Consider the following 27,866-nt stretch of genomic DNA (forward strand, 5'->3'; position numbering starts at 1 on the left):
AGACTAATCCTAAAACCTAGACAATTGCCTCAATGCAACCTGCCCAAGGCTTCCGTTGAAACAGGATGCTGGAAAACTTAATTCGGGAAGGGCAAAAAAGGTTCGTGGAGATTGACGAATATGTTTTGCGGTATTTTTATGTGAAACAGGCTGGCTGAAAATACGCAATAGTTAAGCTGGTGTTGTTGATAATCCATCAAATCTCACATTTTGGACCCTAATTAGGTCCACGATCGGAGATCCGATCGTCCCGTTCATGGCCTTCCACTCGGAGTTCGCATTCCTGTCCAAGCAATTGATTGATAGATAATCGCTTAGTTAACCATTAGGGGAGAATGACCCACATCAATCTGTGCCATATCAACAATGGCGGCAATATACATAGTGTCGCCCGTTTACAACGTCGTTCCCTCTCAAGATTGACCATCTCAGGTCGAACTGATCGTGTCTAATGGGTTTTCATCGATTAACTGCACAGCCGTGCTGGCGTGAGTTCACACTACTGTCTTTTATGAATGAACAACCTCCAGTCGAGCACCATCATACCCAAGCGCAGCCGGATGTTTGAAAATGTGTACTAATATGTGATGTAGGACGCATTGAAAGTTGGAATTCTAAAAATTCAGATCAATTATTGGCATCTCGAGCAGTTTGTCTGCTGCCATACGCATGTCACTGAGAATAAGGACAAGAGTACTATTTGCGACCGAGCTTGAAACAACCCAAGGAAGCTACCTAAGGTCCCTCTGCGAATCAGTGAATATGCCATCTGGTGCACTTCTAAGGTGATCTGCTGTCGGCATTGATAACGGTATATGTGTATGAATACGGCGAGACCCCTTCTAGGTGGAGGGTTTCCGCCTATTCACCTATAGCAGAGTGTCCTGGCATAGCTGAAGTTTATATTTAGGGTCATGACTCGTTCCCGTCATCTCTCTAGGTTGGCCCCAATGCTGAGGTTCCAAGGACCGATACCGAGCCGCCTTGGATTCACTTGCTATCTCTCTCATCCCTCATACCATTGCACGGTTTGTCAGCGTATAGCAGTCAGCCTCAATCTCTCAGCCTTGACCACATCAGGGTGTCGATCGCTACATGTATCTCAGTTAGGACGCATTCAAGCAAGCGGCAAGCGAAACCAAGTTGGCACTTGTTTCATTTGAGCACGAACTGTCCTCTTGGCTTGGTCTTGAACTCTTGGGAAAGGCCATCCTGTGCATTCATATCTCGCCAAAGAGAAAAGGACATCATCTCTTAGTCAAAAGATACCAAAGCCCCGCCGATACTGACTTACCCGATTTCTCACGATCCAAGTAGTTATTGTTTATGTTACGCAGAGCTTTCATCCCACGTCGTAATCAAAAAGTGATCACCCATTGATGTTGAAGGGAGATCCTTGGGACTCCGAGGAGAAGTCAGGTGATTCCAAGAATGGCGTACGCCGGTCCAACACGTATGCAGGATCAGGATCGGTGGCATCCGCCGGAGGGCCGGGCCAACATCAACGGTGTATCTATGGGGAAGAGGGAAAGTCGTATATGGCAGAGAAGTACCTACCGAAGGCCATCGACAAGTTTTTGATGATAATTGATCAGGATTCCACTGTTCCGTAGGATTTCTGTATATTGTGAAGAGGAGCAGAGAGATGAATGTTTGCCAGGTTTGCAGGGTGTACACCGGCAGTTCCCGATTGGAAAGTCAGCTTAGATAAGCCATTGCCCAAAGCCGTTAGCCGCAGGGGAAAGTTTGTTCCCAACATCTCCGTTGTTGAAAGATAACAGAATCTCCCTGATCTTCCTCCAGCTCCCTTCTCCATCAATTGGACCTCCTGCCCTACCCAGAATGTTGTTCCGCACTGCGTGGGCCCGTCAAGCCGCGCCTTTGAGGCGTCACGCTTTCACTCCCCTTGCCCGTCGCTCCGTCACCACCGACGCCGCCTCGTCGCATGCTGAGAACGTTCCGCAGGTTTGTTGAGCCCTTCGGAAAAGTCTCTGATATGGTGATGCTAACGCGCTGTGCGCTTTTCACAGGAGGATGACAAGCCTTTCACTGTCCAGCTTTCCGATGAGAGCTTTGAGACCTATGAGATCGATCCCCCTCCCTACACCCTGGAGGTCACCAAGAAGGAGCTGAAGCAGATGTACCATGATATGGTCTCGACCAGGTATGCATTATTGCGGGATCTTTATTGCTGTTGCGATCTAGCTCTAACGTTTCTCTCTCGTGTTACTTTAGACGCATGGAGATGGCCGCCGATCGTCTCTACAAAGAAAAGAAGATCAGAGGTTTCTGCCACTTGTCGACCGGTCAAGAAGCCGTCGCGACTGGTATTGAGCACGCCATCACCCGTGACGACAAAATCATCACTGCCTACCGTTGCCACGGTTATGCTTACATGCGCGGTGGAACCATCCGGTCCATTATCGGAGAGTTGCTCGGTCGCCGTGAAGGTATCGCCTACGGAAAGGGCGGTTCCATGCACATGTTCGCTCCTAACTTCTACGGTGGAAACGGTATTGTCGGTGCTCAGGTTCCTGTTGGTGCTGGTCTTGCTTTCGCTCAGCAGTACAATGAGGAGCCTACTACTAGCATTGTCCTGTACGGTGACGGTGCTTCCAACCAAGGTCAGGTCTTTGAGGCCTTCAACATGGCCAAGCTCTGGAACCTCCCGGTTCTGTTCGGCTGTGAGAGTAAGTTCTCCTTAACTACGGCCCAAGTAAAGGTGAAGTGATTCTGATTCGTTGCAGACAACAAATATGGTATGGGTACTTCTGCCGCTCGTTCCTCTGCCTTGACCGAGTACTACAAGCGTGGTCAGTACATCCCTGGTATCAAGGTTAACGGCATGGATGTCCTTGCCACCAAGGCTGCCGTCCAGTATGCCAAGAACTATGCTGTCTCTGGCAACGGCCCTCTCGTGATGGAGTACGTCACCTACCGTTACGGAGGTCACTCCATGTCCGACCCCGGTACTACCTACCGTAGTCGTGAGGAGATCCAGCGCATGCGCAGCACTCACGACCCCATTGCCGGTCTCAAGCAGAAGATCCTTGACTGGAAGGTCATGACCGAGGACGAGCTCAAGGCCCTGGACAAGGCCGCTCGTGCCTTTGTTGACGAGGAGGTCTCCATCGCCGAGAACATGCCCGTTCCTGACAACAGCACTCGTATCCTCTTTGAGGACATCTACGTCCGTGGCAGCGAGCCCCGATGGATGAGGGGTCGTACCGTTGATGAGACCTTCTACTACTAAGTATGACACGATATGGCTTCTCATCGGGGGTGACAATGACGGAGGAAGTATAAAAAACAATTAAATTGGCAGGCTCCTATGCAGCATTACCATGCACGTTTACTATGTAATTTAGCCGGGATTTATATCTTTATTTTTGCATTATTCTCCTATAACGTTAGGAATATACTATTGGAGATCGTTCGAACATTAATGGTAAATATATAAAATCTCCTTAGCATGTATGTCGACGTTATCGGTGAAGTTTCAGCACTGCAATATGACTTGGAGAGGGATACGCTGTTCGCCAATGGGTATCATAGCAATAAGATCAAGTAACAAACCGAACGAAAAAATCACGCAGGCTCCTGTCTTAGCATTTCAAGAATCATCTCTTGCGTTCTCTGTACAGAATCCAACTTCTCTTCCAGCGCCGCCCGGTCCTTTTCCAGCTCTGACCGGATCTCATCCCGCAGTTCCTGCCGGAGTTCCTCCTTGAGCTGGCTGATGGTCGACGCAGGCAATGCTTTCTCCTGCCTCTCGCCTTCGTCAGGGGTGACTTCCTCTTGGCTCAGCAGCCTTGCACGACGCTGGGACTCTAAGTTTGAGGCTAGCGATGCGATTAAGGGCGACGACTGAGGTTCTGAGCTCACAGCATCCAGATGCTTGTTCAGTTTGCCAAGCGTTTCTATGACGGCACTCATCATGCCATTCTCCCCAGCTGAAGGTAGAGCAGACGTGGACGCTGGATGCTGGGACGACCACCCAGGTGAATTGGAAGGTTGATTTGCAAACATGTTTTCAAATCCGGGAGGCAACCGGACTAGATTAGATGTAACAGGGGCAGGGGCAGTAGGGGCAGGGGCAGGCGGAGGAGGCAGGGGACCCTGACTTTGGTTACCACTGATCGCAGTATTATCCACTGCTGGACTGGACGTTTGTCTCCAACCGTTCGAGCTCGGAGCATCCCACGCCGGTTCCCAAGACCTTTCTTTCCTCTTGCGAGACCGGCGTGAGTCACGTTTCTCGATCCGCCTTGCCTCGGCCTCTTCCCAGCGCTGCCACGTCGGAATCCAGGCGTCGACAGCTGAACGCCATCGGGGATTCGATAGGTCCTCATTCTCCGAGCCACCCTTCTCTCGCTGCTCCTCGAGAAACTTCATGCGCTGCTTCGTGACCAGCTCAACCTTCCGCCGCACCGAGTGCCACGAATATGGATGTCCCTGGTCGCGCGTGAATTCCGCCGTCACCGTCATCCACCATTTGCACAGGTTACTGCGCTGTCCGAATTCCTCCGCATGCCGATTGCAGATGTTGAACAATGACACTTCCTCCAACGTCGTCAGCCGCTTGCCATGTTTGCGGGGCGTATCTCCTGCCATCCCGCTACTATCCATATCGTCGTCTCCCAGCACCCGATCCATAATACTATTCCTCCCCGCAGACCCCATCACAGCGCCTCCAGTAGTTGTCGCTCCGCCAGCACCCCCCTCCCCTCCTCTCCTAGATTCCTGCACATCCCCATGCGACGGTACATAATCCGTATCCCCCAGTGCATCCGCCCCCACCACATCGCGCCCCCCGCTCGCAACATCCGACTGATCGCTATCGGAGCTCTCGATCGATTCCGCCGAAACCCGCGACTCAACCACCAGCGCGACCCCCGGCGCATGTTGCGGCGTATTAGTCCTCGGCCCAGGACCAGCGATGGCCTTCCCGCCAGCCGTAGTACCACCCCCAACTGCAGCAGCCCCTCCTCCTGGTGCGGCAGTTGCACCCATCCTCAAATTCGACGAGAGGGTCGGTAACGCACCAGGGGGCGCATTATGCGGCCGCGACATCCATCGCAGCTGCGACATGGGGTACGAGGAGTGAGACGAGGGATTGGGCGATTCGAGTCGACGGCCCGGCGTCGTCGTTGCTGCGTTTGCCGCCGCATGATGGTTCGGTCCATGTCCGTGCCAGGAATACATTGGGTCTCTTTTTGGGGGCGGATCTAAGAGATCCAGGTTCTGGGTTGGAGGGGGTTCTTTTGTTTTTTTTTTATTCTTTCCCCCGTTTGATGGGCGATTTCTTCTCTTCTCCCCCCCCGGTTGCTTTTTGGTTGTGGCGAGCCGGGTCTAGAGTGGTGGGTGTGGTATGTCTCGGTGGTGCGGAATGAAAAAATGGGGTGATGATTTGCAATTTTACCACACTGTTGTGATTAGCGGGTAGGTGTGGCCTGGTACTGTATTTTTCAGCTAGTCTAGATTGTAATTGACATACGACTCTTACCCATCCCATGACACATATATATTTCTATAGTGTGGTCTAGAACTAGCGGGTATATCAGGCTGTCACTACCCTAAAAATATTATACCATGTACGATCTCAAAACGACCAGTACTTGACTATTTAAATTTAAATCGGAGATTGAGGTTGCATTTACATTCACTTGATTGTACAGGGTGTATGCGCTATCAGTCCAACACCAAACATGATTTTTGTCCTCCCGCAGGGAACAAAGGTAGATCGATAGATAGATAGGTACATCTATGAGAACGGACATATGCCAAATAACAGGAAAACAGACCAGATACCCAGTAATACATGACTGTGGAACATGCCCGCAGAACGTAAGAAGAAGAGAGAAGCCGAAGGAGAAAATACAATGATTATTACATGGTCGTTGCGTTGTCTACCGCCGTCTCAGGTACCAGGCGAAAGCAGCTGTACCAACGGGTTCACCGAACGGTGTCGGCACCTCCGAGTAGCCGGGACGAGCCACCGGATGGCGCAGGTAGACCGCTGCGCAGATGTTGTGGTTGACCTCGAGGTATCGGGGGATGAAGGCGAAAGCGCTCATGTAATCGCGGGGCCTCCAGGGGGTGGCATAGGGCTTTGTGCTGTCGATGGGGTTGTCACGCATCTGGACGAGAGCACGCTTAAGCACATCTAACTCCTCGTCTGTGAGTTCCGAGGTGTCAACTTCTTCCTCGGGGTTCTCGGCGGCCTGACGGAAAGCCTCGGTCAAGGCTTCCCCGGGCTGGGATTCGCTGGCAGTAGCAGATTCGGATGCGGATTCGGAAACGTTCTGAGTTTCGTCGGAAGACTGATCACGCTTAGGGCGCTTATTGTCTTTCTTCTCCGCAGGCTTGGCCTTGAGGAGGGTAATAAGCTCGGAGAATTGCGATTCCAAGTTGTCGGCGAGAACAGTGCTTGAATCGGAGCGAGAGAGGACACGTTTGACGGCCTTCTGGAAACCACGCAGTTCCTGTTTGCGCTTCGCGGGGAGCACATCCTTACTGCCCGCCATGATAGTCTTGGCCTGGGCCAGCAGGACCTTTAGCGTCTCTCGTGGATCGTCATTTTCCTTCTTTTGACCCTGTTCCTCAGACTCGGCTTCCTTGTTTTCTCCCGACTCTTCCGTAGCACCCTCTTCCTTTGCCTCCGCCTCCGCTTCCTGCGCCTCCGCCGACTTTTTCCGGGCGATACGTCCCTCTCGACGCTCGTGTTTGTCCTTAGGGGCACCGGTTGCATACATGACACGCTCGGGGTCGACCTGGAAAAGATCGCCGGGGTTGAGGAGGTAGCCGGGGTATCTCATCTAGAGAACCATACGGTTAGTTCACCAAGGCACCTTGGCATGCAGCTTTAATGAGTGAATATAGAGCATACCTGCTTCCCATTGACCGTCACCGCACCGTGAACAACAAACTGTCGAGCCTGTCTAGCACTGCTAGCAAACATAGCTCGGAAGATAGCCACATCCAATCGACGCTCCAGAGGAGCAAATGTCATCTGTGTAAAGGGCGTCAATCGAGGGAAGTCTTTAGTGCCCTCCACACCCGCTCCACGACCAGCGGACATGCCGGAGCCGTCATCCTGGGCTAATCTAGCTGGGCTCATGGGCACGACGCTGCGAATGCGCCGGGAAAACATGCGCGCCCATTGGCTCTCGCGGACTTGTTCACCATGGTATGATCTGGCCATAGACTTGGCGGTCCATTTTTGTTGGAAAAATGTTTTGCTGCCGGTTGGGGGGTTACGCAGGCGCTGCAAGTTGAATAGGTTATATTTGCTCCATGATTGTCGGAGTTTCTAAACAGAATGGCATTAGCTGCTGTAAGGGTGAAAGGAAGGAAATCAAAACAAGGAGTCCACAAAGGGGAGGCTTACAGGCTTGCTCAACGGCGTAGTGGCCCTGTTCCTCATGATGGCGGTTCGGCTGAGCGTGACCTGAATACTATGTATTGCTGTTCATCCAGCGATCTTGCGGCCAAAACTTCGCATGTAACACGTGATAGCTTGCACATGACCTTGGGATATTAATGCCATATCTGTCAGGCACCAAGAAACGCTTAGACTCGCGGATGGTAATGGCTTGTGATTGGACTTGGGGGTCTCGCTTGCCACTAGCGTGTTTTGAATGGCTCCACCCACTTCGATAAATTGCCCGGATACCCGTCAACCTTTTGACTTCTTTCTTCTTTCTTTTCTTCATACTTACCTTGTTTGGGTGGCTGCGATCAAGAAGGCGGTCCACCACGGATTGGTCCCTGCATTGCACAGCGCGGCGGAACAATCCGTCCAACGGCCTTCGGGTCATTGGCAGGCGTATTCTTTGGCTCCTTTCCACTTGCTGGAATCATCATTCTCTTTTCATCATCTCTCCGCCTTGAGCGGGGGTATGGAGAAGAGGGATATTCTGTAGTAATCATGTTGTACCACGACCTTGTAATTTCTTCTATGTCTGCACTTCAGTACCTTGAATTCTCTTCCACTTTTTATCAGTTACCTGCGTATTCTATCTATCCATGTTGTCGTCCTTTGCTTCTCTAGTTACCCATAAACGAGATTCCCAAATACCAACTTCATTTCCGCTATAGTAGCAGTCGTTTTGTATCATTTGATTATTCCATCGTGTATCTATGCACCTGCACGTCTTTATATTGTTCTATTCCTGCTGCTTTGAACTTGGGAAAGCTTCGAGCAGAGCCTCGGCCTCTTGAGGATTCACAGCGTCGTCCAAGATCTCGTGGGCCATCTCCACCGTCTCATCCTCAATGCCGGCCTCAAGTATCTGCCCTTCACTGAACGCGAGTCGCGTCAGCACCACTAAAAACTTCTGCTTTCCCCCCGCTACTCGGCTGAGTTTCGACTGGAGGTCGACGTGCTCTGGATGTCGACGGATCACCCCGTACACTAGACGCATCAACCCATTTACTAACTCTGCGCGCAACTCCTTTTCGGGCGGTGATGCATACAAGGCATCGAGTTCGTCGTGCATGGCTCGAATAAGTCGTGCTAGCGCCGTGGAGTGAGATGCAATGACCATGCTGCCATGAGTACTGGTGGGGGCCTCTTGATTGAAGGCAACTGATGTCAAAAGAGACAACGCTTCCAGCCGCATATCGCAAATCTCCGAAGCCATGTAGGGGGGCTGTCCCTCGTCTACCTGTGGTATCTCACTCAGAAGGTTCGCCACGCGATCAACAATGTAGTTTTCGTTTGCGATCTGGTCCTGCTCTGTGTCCTGAACAGAACCAAAAGACTCGATGCGAATGCTGGTCGATAGAAGATTTAAGGTTAGGATGATGTCGCTTATGGACTGTGAGCAATTTAACATCATCAGAATAAAGTCGTAGCGCATGTATCGCCAGAATTGCTCCAACACGCGGTCGATATGTAAGCATGAGCAAGCCATTTGGTACAGGAGGCCCAGCGCCTCAGTCGAGTTTACAAGAGGCTGCAGCTCAGATAATGGTGTCTGTCTGACCTGTCCGAAATTTTGCCGCGAAACGGGGGAGTGTTTGAACCGGGGGATGCCGTTAACTTCCCCCGACTCTTGTAATAGCGGCACTAGGTGCTCGATCAACTTAGAGGTAGACGACGGCGCATCAAGAGCCAAGACATGCCGCATAATCCCCATAAAAATGGGAACGGGCTCGAAAAACTTTTCGCGCAAAGCACGAGACCATAATGAAATTATAGCCCGTGCATATTCTAGCAAATAACTACCAATGTCGAGGTTTGCCACTTCCTCAAGTAAAATTGACGACAGTGTTCGCTGAGGTTCTGAGGGGAATGTTAATCTAGCCATCACCTCAATGTCACTGTTCTCGTTTGGGAATGTTCGATGATTCAATAGGCGCTTGACCAATTGTGAGCTTTGGTCGTCGACATGAGCGGTTCGGTTCGGTATGGCTTCATCTAAGGCATCGTCCGACATGTCATCGACAGCAGTTTCGACATGCATAGGCTCTGGCTGTGGGCTTAATTCAAGTGGTATCGGACTATCCTCGCTCAGCCTCCTCTTCCGTTTACCACCCACTGTCGGGCTCATTCGCTTATACCGCGTAGATTTGCTGGGAGAGGCGGCAAGTATCTCATCGTCATCGAATCCATCGCGGAAAGGCAGGGCTTTGTGTTTCTTTGGTGTTCCTGGAGCTGGCTTTTCTTCTGCCCGGCCTTTCGCTTTCAGATTGCTGATCCGCATAGACTCTTCGGCAAGGTCTTGCTTAAGAAACGCATTCTCCGTAGCTAGCATTTTCCCTTCCGCACGTGCGGCCTCTACTTCTTCCTTGTGCCTAGCTATCTCTTCAGCCATCGCCTTTCGTAGAGCGGCAACCTGACGTTCATAGTTCTCTGCAAGTTTCGCCTGATTTGATCGGATGATAGCAATTTCCCCGGCTTTTGTTTCCGCCATAGATCTGGCCGCAGCCAGCTCTTCGGTCATTCGCTTATACCGTTCATTCTCCGCTGCCAGCTGTTGTCAAGAATTAGCTCTGCAGAGATGCAGATCAGGAATCTAATGATATACCTTATCGTTTATCATGCCGTAAGCTACATGACCACGCTTAGTGTGTGAAGCTTCTGCTTCAACCTCCATGGCCTCGGGATAAGCTTGTTCACCCTCTCCTTCCGGGTTAAATTGGTAGGAGCCAGACTGCTCGGTAGGCACAGCTGGTTGATCCAGCCCATGCATCAACTCAGTCTCATCTTCTAGAACCACCGCGTCCAATTCCCCTACATCCAAAGCGCCGTAATCGCCGGTCAATCCCGTGTGTAAATGGGCAGGGGGTTTTAACGAAGCATTGGAGAGGAAGGACTGCTCGGAAGCTGCCGCTTGAATATTATGGCTAGCAAAAGCTCGAGAGGGCTGGCCTATTGCCGCTGTAGTCTGAGACTGGGGCTGTGCAGCCTGGTTTGCTAAGACCGCGTTCTGTTCCAGCTGGAATAATGTGCCCGGTGGCAGATCGTCGAAGCCATCATCGGAGAAGAAATCATCATCGTTTTCTTCCATGCCCTAAGACGCACGATCGCCATGAATGAGAGAATGAAAGGCGAACGTGGCGTATGAATAAAGGAATGACTGCGGTAAATAGTGGGGATTTAGTTGTTGGGGTTGTAAGCAAAAAAAGTAGGGGAAAATAACGCCTGACGTAGTAGCCGGTCAAAGTCACCTGCGGCCACGGGATCTCACCTCCCTCTCTTCTTCCTACTCCTCACTCTCCTCCGCTTCCTCAATATCAACCCTGCGATTTGGACCGCAGTCAATGAAACATTGACGGAGAATTGCTTGTTGAGTCCTACCCAGCTGTGTCTTGCTCCCCGGCTTTTTTGTCCGTGCTTCCGCCGACCGTAGTCGGTCGCTATTTCACATGAAATTTTAATCTATTAACGACGATCACCTGTGCTCACTCTCTTCTCTCTTCCCTTTCTCACTCCCTTTTCTCCTCTTCGCCCTCCCCTGTCGTACTTGTCCTTGTCGGCCCCGTCCCGACCCCAGTTCGCCTTAGGATTTTATTCTAGACTTTCCCGTCTTTCCCCACGCATACCGCTTAGGTACCGCGCCATCCTCCTTTCTGCCCTCGGCTCATTTACACCATGTCCAAACCACGTCGGAATGTCAGGTTCCCACACCGGGCGTCGGAAACTCGTCGGTTAAGTATCTCAGATGCCAGCGATGCCGCTTCTGAACCCGGAAGTCCGTCAAAAAATGGCAGCGTGTCCAAGCCCGAGACGATCGTCGAAGAGGTGAGCGGCCCGAGTTGCTCAGTGTTGTTAGGGGACTAATAGGAAGCACCGCCAGAAACCCGAACAGCCGCAGATGTCCGACTATGAGAAAAAGAAGCAGACCTTCATTACTCGCACAATATGGACCTTCGTGATGATCTTTGGTTTCTTTATTGCCATGTTCTCAGGCCACATCTACATCATTGGCCTCGTTACCGCCATTCAAATCATCTCATTCAAGGAGGTTATCGCGATTGCCAATGTGCCGAGCAAAGAGAAGAACCTCCGTTTCACTAAATCGCTGAATTGGTATTTCCTAGCCACAACAATGTACTTTTTGTACGGTGAAAGTGTCATCTACTATTTTAAGCACGTCCTGTTAGTCGACAAGGTGTTATTGCCTCTCGCGACTCATCACAGGTTTATCAGCTTTACTCTCTACGTCATGGGTGAGTTGCGTTCCCTATTCCAGGGTAACTGAAGATAAACATTTAAGATTCTAATGTGAGAGTGTAGGATTTGTCTTCTTTGTTGCATCTTTACAGAAGGGACACTACCGGTTCCAATTTACACAGTTCGCTTGGACTCACATGGCACTTTACCTGATCGTCGTACAAGCACACTTTGTTATGAACAACATTTTGGAGGGAATGATCTGGTTCTTCCTCCCAGCGTCTCTGGTCATCACTAACGATATTTTTGCCTACGTTTGCGGGATCACGTTTGGCCGGACCCAATTGATCCAACTGTCTCCCAAAAAGACAGTCGAGGGGTTCCTCGGTGCTTGGATTTGCACCATAATCTTCGGCTACTTCATGACCAATGTCCTAATGCGCTACAAGTACTTCATCTGCCCGGTAAATGATCTCGGATCCAATGTGTTGACGGGGTTGGAATGCACCCCAAACCCAGCCTTTATGCCCCAGCCGTACCAAGTTCCAGAGTGGACCGGAGTGGACAAGACTTTTTACGTCGAGCCCATACAGTTCCATATTTTGATCTTCGCTACATTCGCCTCCCTAATCGCTCCTTTCGGTGGCTTCTTCGCTTCCGGGCTTAAGCGAACCTTTAAAATTAAAGATTTTGGTGAATCGATCCCGGGTCATGGCGGTATCACCGATCGGATGGACTGCCAATTCATCATGGGCTTCTTTGCGTACATGTACTACCATAGCTTTATTGCCGTGTACAAAGCTACCGTTGGAGATGTGATTGAGACCGCCATCAATGGCCTGACGGTCGAGGAGCAATTGGAGGTTGTCCGAGGGTTGGGCAAGTATCTGTACAACCAAGGTACTGTTTCCGAGACGGTCAGTATACCCTCCAATATCCTTTTCATAAAATCTAGAATATATCGAGTAACTAACAAAATGTAGATTTTGGAGTGTCTGAACACTGAGCTCAAGCGCCGATGAAGAACGTTCGATGATGACCCATGCCATTTCCATTCTACCTTTAAGTGACGAAACCCAACCCCCTCCCGACCTGCTCAAAAATTTCGGAATATCAAAAGTAGCGACTCATATTTTAGAATACCATTTTAATCGGTCGTCATTCGACATCGCTAGAGCCCTTTAACGAGCCTCAAACGAAACTTCTTCCTCAACGGTGGCTACCGAACGTTTGCCTTGCGCTTGCTCTCTCTTCTTGCCTTCACATTGGGTCATTGTTGTATAGTGTCGGGAAACTACGGTCAGAAGGCCAGGTTCATGTCTAGGTACACGTGCGAAAGGGGTAATTGTATTTTTTTTTTCTTTCCGTATCATATTCTGATATGTCAAGCCGCCGTTGTCTAACGGAACGAGACTGGCGTCTAAATGGGCAATGTAAAGGTTTTCATATATAGGAAATATATGTTGAGCAATTACTGGGTTTTGCACACCGCCGGTACTTGTTTTGCCGATTAGCTCAACCAAGTTCATAACCAGTATTCTATGAATAAGTGACTTGGATATATATGTTATCCTGAACAGTGCCTTTTCGCTGGCAGACTCCACGGAATATCCGATGCACACTGGTATCGAAATCGTTGGGTCATATCATTGTAGGGTCAATCGCTCCGCTTTTCCCATCCTATCTTCTTTGCCATTCAGCGTGACGGGATGCTTTGCCGTTTGCATTTTTGGCCTAGCTTTAGATGGTACCCTCTTAATTGGTGCCACTCTTCCACCTCTCGAAACCCAAGTAGAGGCCGGTGTACTTTTGTTCGGCGCCAGCGATTGCCGCAAAAGTAGCTGGCGGACCGATAAAATCAGACGCGCAGACAGTGCGCCGTTCTGCACTCGTCGCAGTGTGGTAGCCGTATGGGGCAATGTATCTATGATGCAGGGATTTGACAGCTCATTCTTCCACTTCGTACTCCTCCATTTCGACCTTGAAATACTCGGAAACACGCGCCTTCTCTGCATCCGCACACTCCGTGTCGAGCATAAAGCGTACGGCTCCATCCCGTCCTTTCTCGCCGGCTCTGGGTCTTTCCCCATTGGCAGCGACAGGTGTGAGCGGATGGAGCCTGGCGCCAGCTTTCTCCAGGGCCAGCTCCTTGCCGCTCTTTGCGCCATTGGTAGCTTTGGGGTCTCTTGACTCATTAACCCAGTGTGTGTAGCGAGGGAGTCCTTGGGCTTCTGCCTCTTTGTTCAATGGGATACGGACTGTCAGGAATCGATCGGCTGGGAAATGTGGGCCGACTGAGGTGGAGCCACGACTGTGGGTATACAGCTCCAGTAGGTCAAAGAGGGTTTCTGATACGATGAGCGAATGCTTCATTCAGTATAGGGCATTTACGAGGAGCACTTACCCATTACTTCTTCCCGACTGGTTTTCCACTTCTCGTAGTCTACTCCCAATTCGACCGCCTCGATGCGCTGGTCCAGCAGACGGCCTGCCAGTTCTAGACAGGTAAAAGCCATGGTTGAGGCAGTCTGTTTGATTGGAGCGAAAGTACGATAGAGGTCCTGCGAGATGCGATATGCCACATTAGACACCTGCGACTGCGACGTAAGGCCATAATGTCTGGCAAGCTTGATCAGGGTTTTTTGCGGGTGACGCGTCCGAAAATCAAAACCTGACGCCTCAAGCATAAGCCTCTCCAATCCAATGATACCTCTAGCATGTACTTCGAAGACCTTAAACGTGTTAGCGAGGGATCAGGTGCAATGCAAGCGCAGAACCTACCGGATTATCAGGAGATATATGTTCTGAAGGTGGTAGTTTGAGATTATATGCTGCACATACAATCTCTCGGGACTTTTTCAAGGTGTCCTCAATCTTGCAGGCGGTAAACAATGCAGCCGCAGCAGCATCCTAGACGGTCAGTTGGTTTTAACTACATAGGTGGGTAAGGGTGGCAGCTACCATATAATTATACTCGCTGTCAGGATGAACGAGTCGGAACTTGTGATAATACACCACAGCCGTGTTGAAGGTACGGATAGGTCTAATCCGTTAGCATATTCTCTTTCTCTTGAGGAATGTCACTCTACTGAATACATACAAATATAACACTCGGCGAACATTATCGATCCACGTCACTCCCTGCAGGCGCAGTCCTTCCTCGCGTAGGGGATTGACGCCCATAGCCGCAATACATTGTTGAATAGTCTGCTCGAAGATATACGGCTTGGCTACTTGGATGAAGGAGGGATGAATGGAAGGCGGCTCCGGTATGCTTGTCTCCGATGCGGCCTGATTGTTCAAGCCATCCTTATTCTCCGGCACCATACTTGTAAATGGTACTAGAAATCTCCGAATAACCGGACGATGATATGTTCAAAAGACTGAAATGATAGCTTTGGTATGAAAGAGCGTGATTGGCGACGACTTCGAGTCACGTGTGATACACGGGAAATTGTTGTTCCGTTAGTCTATTTATACATATCAGAACAAAAAGTCATAGATATTATTGATGGTCAAAGAAGGGGTAGGAGGTGCAAGGTTATAAGGTGAAAGAGTTTGCATTATATGTTTCCTGCAATTCTGTTTGCTGATGTGGGTCACAGGTTAAGTGAATACCAGTCATCTCACTGGTGCAGCTGAACGTATATGTATACATATATATACACGTATCGTGGTGCTAGAAACTAATGTATATGACTGGGTTTCCTCCATGTTTCCTCGACTCCAAGACAGAAAGAATTCAAGTTCATGGCACCCCCCTCCCTTCACGGGTAGCCTTTGCCAACTCACTCTGCGCCACATTGTCTGCATACCGCTTATAGACTGGGAGGTAGTACCCCTTCTCACTCGTAGTTTCTCTCACACTTCTCCTATCCTCTACGGCTTTTAGCCACTTTCTCCACCGCTGCCAAACAAGCTCATCCTCCCCTCCATTGCCTCCCGCTGGGATGCCAAGTCCACCGGATTTATATTCATCAAAGACCCACAACCGGACCGCCCATGGGGCGAGGACCAGATCTGGCAGTGTAATCTGATCTCCCAAGAAGAATGGTCCGTCGACATGCATTTCCCTAGTCCACTCCTTGAGATGGCCCAGAAACTCCTGTCTGAGTCTCTCCAAGCCAGCCGTTGGGTCTTCACCTCCTGCCTTGGGCTGGTATTGAAGGAATCGATGGAAAGCCGGGATGATCCGCGAGGTAACATAGTCGATCCAGATGCGTACTCGGGCTCTGTCGTAGGGGTCTACTGGGAGGAGCCGTGGAGAGCTATCTGGATAGGCCTCCTCGAGGTACTCAAGAATAACCGTGGATTCATAAAGGGGTTTGGCTGCCCGGACACCCCCGTCTTTTACCAGGCAAGATAGTGTCGGCACCAGACCGCGCGGATTCAGTGAAAGAAGTGACTGGGGCTTGTGATAGGGGTTGACTTCGATGTACTGGTAAGGGATTTGTTTCTCTTCTAGTGCGAGCCAAACCCGTTGGACTTGAAGAGGTTAGCCAAGATTGCAAATACTAGATATGCCGTGCATATTAGAAGAAGGTTCACAAGTGAGACACACCAAAGCTGTCATTCAGGTCAGCAAACTTGCTTATCGTACGGATTCGTAGACACTAGCTGGTACTAAAAGTAAACTTACGGACAAAACCACCCCGCATACAGCTTTAATGGTTGCTCCGCACGATGATTTTCGACTAACACTTTAGCAGCCCCCGTTGCTTCAGGGTGGACTGCTGCATCTGGAATGGGGGCCATGTTATAATTCTACAGGTGCTGTCAGAAGAGAGAGAGAGAGAGAGATTAAAAAAATGTTGGAAGATGCGGGGGGAACTTGATACTACACAGAAAGTGTGCCCTCCTTAAATACTACGTTATTAATTCACCATGCTGACTCAGTATGTACGATGGTGTCATCGGATCACAGGATTATTAATACTCTCGGGGCAAGCACAACACCGGGGATTTTGACCATGTAGATCTATCTAGTAGAGAACGTCGGTATGCGAAACCGGAATCTGCCACGCCAAATAACCAAAAGATGCCGAGAAGCAACTCTGCAGAACTAGTTCCCATACTTCCTGATCAAATTCTGCATAATTGACACTGCTCCCGATCGATACCCAGCGCCGAAGATGGCGTAATGATTTAGATGGTGATATCTGGTCTGGTTAGAAAGGCCGTGAACGTGAGTTGGACGAAGGACAAAAAATAAACCTACAGCTCGTACAGCCTTACCCGGTCTTCATACTCCTCCACTGGCTCAGTCCTAGGAACAATCTTATGGTAGGCAGTGAAAAATGTCGACCCAAAGCCTCCAAACATCTTCATGATTCCCAGCTCATACTCACTATGTGCATAGCATGATGATGGATCGTAGACAACGTCACCCACTTCTTCATCTCCCTTGCATCCACTGCCCACGATTCTTCCACGGTCTGCATTGCCGCTCCAAAGATCTCCATGGACAACCACAGGTGTAATACCTTCCCCGTTCCCATTCTTGTCGTAGCCTAGATGACCATCCCCTAGAAGGGCGGGTACAACCGTGTGTGCCGTCCGCTCCACTAGATCTCGTAGACTGGCGTCTCGGCCATTGCGCTTCTCCGAGGTTTCGAGAATCATTATCAACCGTTCATTGGCGTAGAAGTCTGCCCATGAATCGTGAAATCGATTGGGTTGCTTAGTATCACCACAGAAGGTCGGCACGGGGAACCCGAACCGGCGTTTCTCCGTCTCAGGATCTAGCGGGGCCGGGGTCGAATGAAGCTTTCCTAGTCTTTGAGCCAGAGATTGGCCTGTCCGGCCACCACCCCCTAGGTCTAGGAATTCAGTCGCTAAGTAGAAGCTCTTTCCGTTGCTTTCTTCCAGAGGACCCCAAGCTAGAGCGCGGGGACAAAATCCTGGTACGGAGGTCGCAATAGCATTCAAGGACTCATATTCCCCTCGGAACATCTCTTCAGCAGCTTTACCGTCTGCGGATGTTTTAACAAAGTATCGTCTCTCTTCTTCATACTGTCCATCTGCAGATGGCACTGTTGCTCGAATGGCTCCTGTACTGGTGAAACCCGACCCCAAGCCAGCAGTGGACAAGCTTGCTTTAGAGGGATCGGAGATGGAGAGAGCACGCAACAGCGATGCGGGGACTGGAGCCATGGCTCTTGATTCGTAAGGATATGCTATGCGAGTTAACCTGAGAGATAAAAGAGGATAGGAATTGATGGTATTATGTACCTGAGAACTCGTTCCATTCGCTGGAAATGCTTTAAACCATAGCCGTTCCGATGACGTATCCGGTCAGGTCCCACTTCTTATCTTATCTTATCGATAAGATAGGTACCTATTGTACTGTATGTACTCCGCAAACACAACACTCGCCCAGCAGGATAGCTGATATCAGAATAGGCAAAACCTCAAAAACTTTCCCAGTCATCAAGGAAGGAAGAAACTGGAAAGAAAAAAAGAGGAAGAGGGAAAAAGTGAGAGATTTTGTATGCATAAGCCAACATGTACATTTTATCATAATCCTTTCAATATCTTTATACAACCATCCTAACGCCTACCATAGTTCATAGAGCTGTGCCTGTCCATGCAGCATGAAAACAAGCAATAAAGTGATCGTAATTAAACTGAAGATGGCCAAAGCGAACCCAGAAAGGAATATAAAAAGAGATAGAAGAAGGTGATATCCGTTAGGCCTGTGTCAAGGTCCTTACCAAATGTAAGGCTGTTTTGGTTCGCTCTCGGACATCAAGATCTGGGTCCTCTTCTAAGCGCTTCAACCGGTCCATCACCCCAACAGAAAGCAGTTTGTATGCTCGCTCACGGCAGCCGTCTCGATCACTCGAGTCATCTTCATATGTAAGATTGATCACTACCCACACACAATTCGTCCGCACATCACGGTTGGCGTGCTCGAAGTACCCCATGAGATAACGTAACAGATCACGATGTGAGACCAAAAGTTGGCGGTGCCATGGGAGGCTAGCAGCGAGGTGGATGATCACATACGTGACTGCCACCAGGATCTCTGTTGGAACTTGGAGAGCTCTGTGGGTAGATGATTCTCGTTTATGTGGCACTTGAATGGTACGAGGCCGTAGTTTATCCGCCAGTGCATCCAATATCAAATCCTGCCCGATCTCCTTGAACAAATGATCAATCATCTCTGATGCACCCGGACCACAAACAAGATTACGCAAGAGATCAAAGGTCTGTTCTTGTACGGCAATATCATCTTGGCGTGCTTGAGTGGTTTGGTCGAGGTCCCCATGCAGCGCAAGCTTGCGACGCCGGCTAACATCGGGAAGGAACATCTCTAAGCTCATCTTAGACGGCGGTAATGTATCGGCCATTTTCATATCCTCATCGGGTTCCTGTGTGTCCTCGACAGGATTCAATAGATCAACTTGTTCTCCTGCGGAGTTGGCTCGACTCATGCCCGTTGAGGTGCCGCTTTCCATCTCATCATCCAGCCCTCGTTTAGCTAGAGCACTAATTGGGTCTTGCGTTATGATTTGCTGGATCCACGTAGGTCCCAAGCCGTTAATGACCTTCATCTTGACATCGTTGGTCGAGTTATAGGCTACATGCTTCAACGCCCAAAGCGATTCAATTCGGAGCCTTGTGTTCGTAGAATGTGCATGCTCACATAATGTTGGAAGGACCTCTGCGGATATAATTGCCTGGGACGCATTAGTATATCCTCCGCGCACCAAGCCAGTGTAAGAACTTACCTCTTTCATTGGACTAAAGTCCAGCGCAAGATTACATATAACTGACGTTGCCGCAATCTGAACTTCTATATCCTGGTGCCGAATTAAGGTGAATAAAGGAGTGGCTACTCCAGCATCAATCAGGCTGGTTCTTAATACGCTAACCGAGCGAGTGAGCATCCGTGCAGCACCACAAGCTGCTAATAGGGTTGGTGTAGGGTTGCCATCAGCAGCGGTGTTTTTCGGATTAGATGTGTCTCGAGGATCGTTCGGGCACGGTTTGAGCGAATCAATGATATAGGGGACTACCCCATTGTCACAGATAGTCTTGCGGTATTCATCCTTGAAAGGCACCAGAGCGGCCAAAGCCTTAAGAATGTTCTCCCGGTATCGCATGACATGACAATGAATGGGAGAATACCCTGGAGGACCCAGCATGCACTCTGCTGATTGTGTGCAAGTAGTCTCGACCTTTTCCCCGCCATCGACATGCCACATCGGTTTCGCGTTCTCTTGAATTGGATTATAGGTTTCTTTCAGTAGCTGAGATAGTCGTTTAATAGCACCTCCATCGACTGCATGCTTCTGCAGCTCTTGATCGTCAATCACCAGGGTAGCAAGAACCGCCGGGGCTTCCTCTTTCAGACGGTCAGTGGACAGAATCAGTCCTCCATATTGGACGCCATCATCGCCAGTTATCTCATAGTCCTTATCAAGCATTCGGATAAGAATTGGAATCAACAAGTAGCAAAGCATAGAGACTCGAAGCTTCTTCGTTAGACCTAGACGGTATAGAACTGTGACCAGACGTGCTGCCATCAACCGCACCATGCCACACTCGGCACGGATAGTATATAGAAGCCAAGGAACGATGGCATTCTCATCGTCATCAGAGTTCGGCGCCTCCAAGATCGAGAAGGGGGTTGGGAATGAATGGCTATGCCGGCGTTGGGGTCCATGTGGCTGACCAAGAGGTGGAAAGTTGGTAGCACTAGCAGAAGCTTTTCCTTGAGACAGTGGAACCGATGGTAGGAGATGCTCGAGGGGACTGGCCCCGGCGTGACGTGGCACAGCTGAGCCCGAGAGATATGTCGATCCCCACGGGCCTGTCTTGATATCAGAAGGAGCAAATCCAGGCACCTGCTTGGGGAAAACAGTCACTATGCCAGGCGATGAGAGAAAATGCTCCGCACGCCATTTAGAATGTTCAATAATGACCGTGGTAGCACGAAGGATCGGAGCCAGTTTGGCACTTGGGGGTGCAGGGGGAGGGAGAGAACCAAGAGCACCAGACTCCTGCACATGTGCCTCCGCACCTGGAAGTACAAAACCCTGAGCAACGATAAACGATGCCACCTTCACAGCCAGCGCATCCAACACGCCACAATCGGCCAAGATTGCCTTATGGGTTTCTTCTGTGCAAAGCTTCCCGATAAGGGCAGCAGCAAGTTCAATGGATGCCTGCGCTTGATAAGTGCCATAGTCCTGCCCGAGAATGCGTGACAGACAGCTGATATGTTCGTCTGAGAAGAGCAAATCGGCTAAACGTGTATCTTTCGGCCATTGTTGTTGGCTTTGCAGTGGTAGCCGATCCGCGATGTTATTCAGGGTTCGCAGTATAGGGAGAACGAAAGATTGAGGGCAATCGGGAGATGACAATATAGACAGGAGGATCGAGAGGATGCCGCTAGAAAGGATAGGGGAAAGGAAAGCCGCACCGCCTGATTGATAATGGTCATCAGTTCCTGAGCCAGAGCGACGGACAGAACTCCCGGTTTGAGAGAAATACCTTGTGCTATACTACCAAGTATGATAATTGCCTGTAGGCACGTTTCGTCTTCCTCCGGATTGCGACTCGATGGCTGTTGGCTTTTGGTCGGCCCATTGAGCTCGGTGTTCTTTCCGCTAGTTTGCCTGGAGGCAAGGACCTTGGCTAGTATGGGGATTATACCCCACCGGATCCAGGCTTCTTTGCGTTGATCATGGCCAATTGTTTCATTTTTAAGGGTTCGAAGTGCCGAAGCCTGAGACGATAAGGAATCTGCGCTTTGAAGTTCCAAAAGTATCGGAGGTGTTGAAGCGCGAGTCATGGTCGGAAATCACCGCCTCCCGCGGGAGGATGTCTAGCAGACCGCTTTGGTAAAAAGAAGAGTCGAGTAGTGAATGAAAAGAATTAGAGTACGGGAATAGTCCGAGGGGGGGAAATGGGGGAGGTGGATAGATGTTGCCGAAACGAAGTGTTGATGCAGGGGAGGGGTTCTGTACAAGTAGTAAGGTAAGTCGTGGCTGGCGATGATATACGAATGAATGGCGTCTGATGAGCAGCTAAGTACAGTACAACATACAGTACCTAGCGTGGAGGGATCGTTATGTACTAATATTGTAAGATAACGCAAGATGAACTAGGCGAAGTCTATGGAAACAGACAATTAAGAGAAAATGAAGCGATGTAGAACGGTAAACCTTCGACACCGATTCAAAGAAGCTGACATCCGACCGACTTCCTTCTATGAGCCGTCATGTTGCGAGAGCTTCCTTAAGGTTAGCTGTTACCCTTACCGGAGTACAACATTACAGAAAGTAATGCCGATACCGTCGAGTCACCGCTTTCGGTGCCCCAGGTCATGTGATGTCCATCGACCAGGCGGGGGTTCAGTTCCTCCGAATTCCGGATATAGACCAATGTCAGTTGCATCATGTGATTCAGCCTTATAGACGGGCTTGATCAGCAGCAGCCTTTCCTGACGGGGTGGGTTGGTCGAAAGGGCCTCACTTTCACTTCTAGTATTCTTCCGGGAGTGTTCACCGTGAGACCAAACCCCTGTACTTGACCACTTAGCCGGTATTAGTCTGAGGGACATTATAGGCAAGGTATCAATGTATATTGCAGAGATAGATGTGAACCTGCATGTTTGGGGACGGATGGTTGCTCCTATAGTGGCATAAGAGCCCTCAATCAGCTCATTGCACCTGACCCACGGAAATGGCATGGATGAGATGTTTTGTATACGAGGATGAACTATCCCAAGCTCTCCTGATGAGTACGGCGTACGGGGTTCGTCGGGTAGAAATCCGGTGTCCATTTTTTTACCCCTTAGCGTTTTACCCTTAATGAATAGATTTCTGGTGGTACTCCGTACTGTACAATGCATGACAGCCATGACCATCGCGTGCCCGGCAACTCAATTGTAACGGGACGGTAACGTTCCTTATCCGTCTTGGATTCTAGCCCTTATTGAAGACCTCCGATTGGATAATTGTAAAGAAATTCGTTGAGTTTGTGACATATTCCTTGATTTTTGCCTGAACAATTTCTGCAGCTTTACCTGTATTGTGGGAGAGGAAAAATTTTCTTTCTTTTTTTTAATAACTTTTCTTTTTACTTATTCTTTTATTTTTTATTTTTTTTTTATTTTTAATTACCTAAAGGTCCCCCCCGTAATTCCTTTTCCCCTCTTCCCATCTTCTTTCCTTGGAACAATCTCTATTGTTAAAATAGTTGTTCCTCATCGCTTCCCATATTCAGCTTCTTCTAGAGCTGAAGCCCCGCAGATCACGATGCGCCAGGGCATGCGGCCATTCTTAGCAGCAGCAGCACAAGGTTTCGCAGCGTCTGCCAGCCCCGTTGCACGTCGTTCAGTCGTGCGCCCACGTGGTGGTATCGTTGGGCGGAGATGCTAGTTTCATCGCCCTCACCCTCCTCCGCCCTTCGCCCTTCACCCTCCTCTCCTCCCACTCGCCCTCCTCCCTCTCTCTCGTCTCCTCCTCTTCCTCGTCACTCGTCGACGACTATTTCACATAACCAGCATTATGAGCCTGCCGGTAACCCGACAGCTGCGCCCGGTAGTCACTTCTCTCCTCGTTCTTCCCGTGTGGCCATCGAAGAGCTTCGTTCAGCTCTAAATCGACACACCGTTGCATCGTCCCCTCCGGGGCCCTCAGGGGATCTCCCTCGCGGTCGCATGTCCGCTGGGCTGACCTCCCTTGGGGGCGGAAACAGCACTGCCGCGTCTACCGCTGAAAGCGCCGCCGCAGCCGCCGCCGCCGCCGCCAATACCAACACAAATCCATCAGGTGCCCCTTGTTATACCCACAATAACAGCCCTCCTGCTGTAACTCAATCTCAGGCCTCCGCCCCCGCTCCCACACAACATCCCGTGGCCGCCTCAATGCCCGCGCCAAATAGCAACGGCGCAGGGTCTAATAAGCGTAACAGTCCGAACGACCCTATCGCTAATGGTGGGCTTACAAGCGGGATTGGGAGCACGGATTTGGAGGGCTCGCAATCGAAGCGGCTGCGTCCATCCAACCCCGCAGTCAAGTTGCTGCCGGCTCAATATGAACTCGCTGATCCTCGGGATATCGTTGTGCTAATCTCCAGCATGCTGATGGAACTCATTCGGTTCAATGACAAAATCCCGCTCCACCAAGGTCGACTGACTCGCTTTCACTCCCGATCTCCTCCACGGATTTCTGTCAATGACTATCTGCAGCGATTGACCACTCATGCTACACTTTCACCTCCAATCCTGCTGAGCATGGTGTATTATATCGACCGCCTTTGCGCTCTTTACCCAGCCTTTACCGTCTCCAGTCTTACCATTCACCGATTCCTCATTGCCAGTGCAACAGTTGCGAGCAAAGGACTGAGCGATAGTTTCTGGACGAATAAGACCTATGCTCGGGTGGGCGGTATCAGCATGACGGAGTTGGCTCTTCTTGAGTTAGAGTTTCTATTCCGCGTAGAGTGGCGCATTGTTCCTCAGCCGGAAGTGCTTGAGGACTACTACCAGAGTCTAGTTGAAAGATGTGAAGGATATGAGATCGTACGCGAAACTTGAAGGAGTGGATTTCATTGCAACAGATGCCATTCTATTTACTATTTGGTCGACCTTTAGATGGGGTTTGAGATTACTTGCATAGCACGCAGCAGTGTTGGTCACCGATTTAAAATTCTTATGAAGGGGATCGGCAATATCCCCTATTGTCTTAGTACATATTACGTTAAAAGAAAGGTACAGGCAGATGGCTGTGCTAATACATAACCCAACTGTGGTGGACGATCGGTTTTATTCATGTTTTCGGTTCATTTATTTTTTGTTTTTCTTGATCGCATCATTTTCTTTTACTATGTTTTCAGGCTGTATATCGCTCTATATTGGTGTTATTGTGACCGGCGTCAAGGAAGTACCTACTATAGCACTTGTAACTACCCTGAAACGATATATGCATACCCGACGACTAAGGTGCTAAGTACTATCACTGGTGCAATCACAGTAGTGTTTTATCCAATCATGATCAGCTTGATCAACCCGAAGCCAATTTAGAATGATGACGTCCCCTCCCTGCCTCAGGCTATCAACAGGCTAGTCTCGAAACAGCTGAGGGTAGGGCTTAGGTCACAGGGTACAGGGTTGCTGCGATCCATGGAAACATGTCGATCTCGACTTCTCTATCAATCCTTCCCTCGATGGGACCCCGGCGATCAGAAACAATGCAATTTCTGCCGCTGCACGGTCAGAAAAATGTTGTGAACGAAATCTGTTAGCTCCCACACATTGTTATTCCCTGAGCGGCCCAGATTTCCCCTCGCTTAGCAAATTGATACCCCGCGATCCAAAGAAATATTCCAGGACATGTACGACTCAATGGACGTACAAGAGATACTTCGTGGCGTAGAGCCACTTTCTGGACAGGTTATCCCTGTTAGAACTGTTCAAGAGGCGCGGCCACGTGAAGAATTCGGTGGGTCAACCCCATTGCCAGGGTGGAAATTGGTTGTGCAATTAACAATTCCCAGCGGATGCCTATGTAGCAGAAATCAGCGTGAAAGGTGCTTCGAAAGTGATAAAGTGAGCTTTTTTGATACAATTACTACCTGAGCAGTGCATTGATTGGTAGCAAACAGGGCTTTGGATAGTGCCTTCCCTCGCGACCCTTCTCGTCCTCTGCACCATCTTCGACGCTTCGCAAAGCATACCCAGCTACCCGATGGCCTACGATCTACCCTTATAAAGGGAGAACCATCGATGCAGACAATTTTCACTCTGATTACACCTCCTTTACCCGAAGTGGAAACACTTCAGAAATTATTGGCTCCGTTTGCGCCACCATCAGAAATCCCGTCTGAGTCGACTCAGGGTGCAGGGAATATTGAACTCCAGTCTATTCGCGTCCCACTGGAGCCACCCTTGACGGTTGGGCAAGCCGAGAAATGGTCCAAAACCATGTGGCCCGTCGTCTTCAATCCTGCGACCCCTAGAGCGACCCTGGCACCACCTCCTCAAACCTTAACCCGTGTTCTCGACTCTATCAAGCCGAAGGCAGGACGCTATCTAGCCCTGGCGCGCAAGGTTGCCGATGAAGCAGAGAATTCTGGACTAGGACGCGGGGTTGGCGCAGTGGTTGTCGATCCAGAGCTCGAGGCTCACATTGGTGCGACCGACGAGGATGTAGGAATCCATTGGGCCGATGCTGTTGTGGCTGTTGCAGGTGATGTACGATACGCACGCCGAGAGGCCGGAGCAATGTCAGAGTCAGAACGACAGCTAGGTGCAGGGCCCAATCCCAATGTGGAGACGTATAATTCAGACGTAGAAGGCGGACCGGAGCTACACGCGCTAATGCGCGCAGCGGACTTGGTTGCTAATGCAAGACGTAAACAAGATGGAAACGAGTCCAACGAACAGATACCTTTAAATCGATTAGAGAAGTTTTTTCTTTCTCAATCGGACGTCTCCGGTTCCGAGCCATTGGCGGATTCCGATGATTCGTCGCCCGTGCCGGGAAAGTATCAGAAAACAGATACCGGGGCCATCCCCAAATCTACCGACAGTTCTCAAGAGCCTCGACTTCGCTCGCGTGCTCAAGGCGGCTATCTCTGCACAGACCTTGACGTGTACTTGACGCATGAGCCTTGCCTTTGTTGCTCGATGGGCCTTCTTCTTTCGCGCTTTCGGGCGATTATATTTCCCCGACAAGGACGGATGGTAACGGGAGGTCTGGCATCGGAACCTGTAATTGCACCAGCCGCAGTGTCGGACCCTGCCGACGAGGCGGACGAGACCTCTGAAACAACGCAGGATCAGGATCAGGACCAGCAGCAGTTAGGAGATAGAAAATCCATTGAGCACGCCGACCCCCAGGAAGGCCGGTTGTACTATGGATTGCACTGGCGGAAAGAGTTGAACTGGCGGGCCCTGGGGTTCGAGTTCGTCGAGGATGGAGTCACAGAGAAGAGTGCTGAGGAAGGCCTGGCCTTTCACGCATAACACGTACACGAGGTTAGAAAACACCATGTACTATATAGACCTCCGGGAACATGATCTATGAAATTGGGAAGCAGTGACTACATAGAACTTAGTTCCGATGACAATGACCGCTACATACAAAGGAATGCCGATTTCTTCTTCGCTATTTTAAACAAACTCCCAAGAACGAAGAACTCACAAGCCATGCAACCTCCCAATCCCAAGATCCAGCCCGGTCCATCACAGACCAACACACCCTCAAACAAGCGTCACGTAAATCTTAGCAATCCGCTGGTCCACATGAGCGTAGGGCTTAATTTCCTTCCCATCCTCATCCACCTCCTCCTGATCCTTAATATTAAGCTGAGCAACGATCTCCCCCCGAAAGGGAGCAGGTGGATTCGACCAAACCCCAATAACAGCATCATGGAAGCACGGTATCTCAATGCCCTTGAACCCCTTCCTCGCCGCATCGCGCATCAACCAATGCGCCATCCGCTTCATCAGCCCGTGCCCTTCATAATCGGCCCTCGTCGAAGTCCCATTCCTCATCAATGTCCCCTCATGCGTCGTCACCTCACCCCGAGAATCGATCTCAACCAGACGTTGCATCATCTTGGGAAATAGAGGCAGCACCCCGAACAGCGGCTTCAACCGGTCGAGATCCAGCGGGTTGGATCCATTGTAGCTCATCGCGACCGAGACCAGTGGGAAGTCCATCTGTTCGACGAGTTGTTCGTTCGTTGCGGTCTCATCGTTTAGGTCCCAGTGCAGTTTACCCCCGGTTTGCTCGGACGAGGGGAGTTTGTACTTGTATTCTTTGTCGAAGACGCCGTAGGACAGGCCCGAGGCGATTTGGTGCGCGATTAGATACTCGCTGCTTAGGAAGCCTTGGTAAAGGCGCCTGGTCTTGTCCGTGGGGTAGATGTTGGGCCAGATTGGTGAGCAGAAGACATTGCTGTGGATGACGATTGCGTTGGCCCAGTCTTGGTGTTCGGGGCCGAGTTGGCGGATTTCAAATCGGGGGGTTAGAATGATGGGGGTTGACATGGTACAATGTTGAATATCCTTAATAAAGGAAGTAGGCTGGAGGAGGAGTTTGAGGGTGTTTTCTTGTTTGCGGGGGGTCAAAAGAGGAGGGGCCAGGGTTGCACTGATCTTAGTCGTACTACTAATGTACTATCAAGTCCAGACTTGCCAGATTCCTGGACTTGGAGTGTAGAGGTGGTCCTAGGGTTTAATCCATATGATACGAAGCAGAAGTCTACACCATCCAGGTAG

At 50.2% G+C, this 27,866-nt stretch overlaps 12 protein-coding genes across 12 annotated transcripts; 4 read left to right on the forward strand and 8 right to left on the reverse strand.

The window, feature by feature from the left end:
* Positions 1-1,743: 1,743 nt before the first annotated feature.
* Positions 1,744-3,447, forward strand: F9C07_2283588 (putative pyruvate dehydrogenase E1 component alpha subunit). Its single transcript, XM_041292036.2, has 4 exons — positions 1,744-1,965; positions 2,031-2,164; positions 2,236-2,690; positions 2,748-3,447. Exons 1-4 carry the CDS (start codon positions 1,843-1,845, stop codon positions 3,251-3,253), a joined length of 1,218 nt encoding a protein of 405 aa, XP_041146339.1. The 5' UTR covers positions 1,744-1,842; the 3' UTR covers positions 3,254-3,447.
* A 141-nt stretch (positions 3,448-3,588) lies between these two features.
* F9C07_4082 (uncharacterized protein) lies at positions 3,589-5,205 on the reverse strand (the record flags this gene model as incomplete). The annotated part of the gene is made up of 1 exon (XM_041285924.1): positions 3,589-5,205. The coding sequence occupies one exon, from the start codon at positions 5,203-5,205 to the stop codon at positions 3,589-3,591; it is 1,617 nt and encodes a 538-aa protein (XP_041146340.1).
* A 704-nt stretch (positions 5,206-5,909) lies between these two features.
* F9C07_4083 (mitochondrial 37S ribosomal protein uS4m) lies at positions 5,910-7,426 on the reverse strand (the record flags this gene model as incomplete). The annotated part of the gene is made up of 3 exons (XM_041292037.1): positions 5,910-6,818; positions 6,890-7,312; positions 7,391-7,426. 3 exons carry the CDS (start codon positions 7,424-7,426, stop codon positions 5,910-5,912), a joined length of 1,368 nt encoding a protein of 455 aa, XP_041146341.1.
* Positions 7,427-7,805: 379 nt separating this feature from the next.
* F9C07_2283591 (DNA repair protein Rad26) lies at positions 7,806-10,622 on the reverse strand. The gene is made up of 2 exons (XM_041292038.2): positions 10,035-10,622; positions 7,806-9,980 (listed from the first exon to the last, which is right to left on the reverse strand). The coding sequence occupies exons 1-2, from the start codon at positions 10,515-10,517 to the stop codon at positions 8,169-8,171; spliced, it is 2,295 nt and encodes a 764-aa protein (XP_041146342.1). The 5' UTR covers positions 10,518-10,622; the 3' UTR covers positions 7,806-8,168.
* A 479-nt stretch (positions 10,623-11,101) lies between these two features.
* F9C07_2232714 (phosphatidate cytidylyltransferase) lies at positions 11,102-12,645 on the forward strand (the record flags this gene model as incomplete). The annotated part of the gene is made up of 4 exons (XM_041292044.1): positions 11,102-11,251; positions 11,307-11,679; positions 11,747-12,540; positions 12,607-12,645. 4 exons carry the CDS (start codon positions 11,102-11,104, stop codon positions 12,643-12,645), a joined length of 1,356 nt encoding a protein of 451 aa, XP_041146343.1.
* A 716-nt stretch (positions 12,646-13,361) lies between these two features.
* On the reverse strand, positions 13,362-15,160 carry F9C07_1542008 (cyclin-like protein). The gene is made up of 5 exons (XM_041292039.2): positions 14,724-15,160; positions 14,585-14,666; positions 14,405-14,533; positions 14,028-14,355; positions 13,362-13,971 (listed from the first exon to the last, which is right to left on the reverse strand). The coding sequence occupies exons 1-5, from the start codon at positions 14,948-14,950 to the stop codon at positions 13,571-13,573; spliced, it is 1,167 nt and encodes a 388-aa protein (XP_041146344.1). The 5' UTR covers positions 14,951-15,160; the 3' UTR covers positions 13,362-13,570.
* Positions 15,161-16,607, reverse strand: F9C07_1543181 (putative glutathione-S-transferase theta, GST). The gene is made up of 3 exons (XM_041285925.2): positions 16,263-16,607; positions 16,185-16,189; positions 15,161-16,108 (listed from the first exon to the last, which is right to left on the reverse strand). The coding sequence occupies exons 1-3, from the start codon at positions 16,376-16,378 to the stop codon at positions 15,372-15,374; spliced, it is 858 nt and encodes a 285-aa protein (XP_041146345.2). The 5' UTR covers positions 16,379-16,607; the 3' UTR covers positions 15,161-15,371.
* A 230-nt stretch (positions 16,608-16,837) lies between these two features.
* On the reverse strand, positions 16,838-17,776 carry F9C07_4089 (putative fructosamine-3-kinase; the record flags this gene model as incomplete). Its single annotated transcript, XM_071511170.1, has 1 exon — positions 16,838-17,776. The coding sequence occupies one exon, from the start codon at positions 17,774-17,776 to the stop codon at positions 16,838-16,840; it is 939 nt and encodes a 312-aa protein (XP_071366482.1).
* Positions 17,777-17,941: 165 nt separating this feature from the next.
* On the reverse strand, positions 17,942-21,425 carry F9C07_2068793 (armadillo-type protein; the record flags this gene model as incomplete). The annotated part of the gene is made up of 4 exons (XM_041292040.2): positions 17,942-18,010; positions 18,337-19,305; positions 19,357-21,056; positions 21,125-21,425. The coding sequence occupies 4 exons, from the start codon at positions 21,423-21,425 to the stop codon at positions 17,942-17,944; spliced, it is 3,039 nt and encodes a 1,012-aa protein (XP_041146346.2).
* Positions 21,426-22,893: 1,468 nt separating this feature from the next.
* F9C07_4091 (cyclin-dependent protein kinase regulator Pho80) lies at positions 22,894-24,176 on the forward strand (the record flags this gene model as incomplete). Its single annotated transcript, XM_041285922.2, has 2 exons — positions 22,894-22,946; positions 22,976-24,176. The coding sequence occupies 2 exons, from the start codon at positions 22,894-22,896 to the stop codon at positions 24,174-24,176; spliced, it is 1,254 nt and encodes a 417-aa protein (XP_041146347.2).
* Positions 24,177-24,574: 398 nt separating this feature from the next.
* F9C07_1547694 (uncharacterized protein) lies at positions 24,575-26,725 on the forward strand. The gene is made up of 3 exons (XM_041292047.2): positions 24,575-25,080; positions 25,136-25,187; positions 25,244-26,725. Exons 1-3 carry the CDS (start codon positions 24,972-24,974, stop codon positions 26,604-26,606), a joined length of 1,524 nt encoding a protein of 507 aa, XP_041146348.1. The 5' UTR covers positions 24,575-24,971; the 3' UTR covers positions 26,607-26,725.
* Positions 26,726-26,843: 118 nt separating this feature from the next.
* F9C07_4093 (uncharacterized protein) lies at positions 26,844-27,635 on the reverse strand (the record flags this gene model as incomplete). The annotated part of the gene is made up of 1 exon (XM_041285927.1): positions 26,844-27,635. One exon carries the CDS (start codon positions 27,633-27,635, stop codon positions 26,844-26,846), a length of 792 nt encoding a protein of 263 aa, XP_041146349.1.
* Between the last annotated feature and the right edge of the window lie 231 nt (positions 27,636-27,866).

The sequence above is a fragment of the Aspergillus flavus genome, chromosome 4, assembly GCF_009017415.1.
Source record: "Aspergillus flavus chromosome 4, complete sequence".
Classification (NCBI taxonomy): domain Eukaryota; kingdom Fungi; phylum Ascomycota; class Eurotiomycetes; order Eurotiales; family Aspergillaceae; genus Aspergillus; species Aspergillus flavus.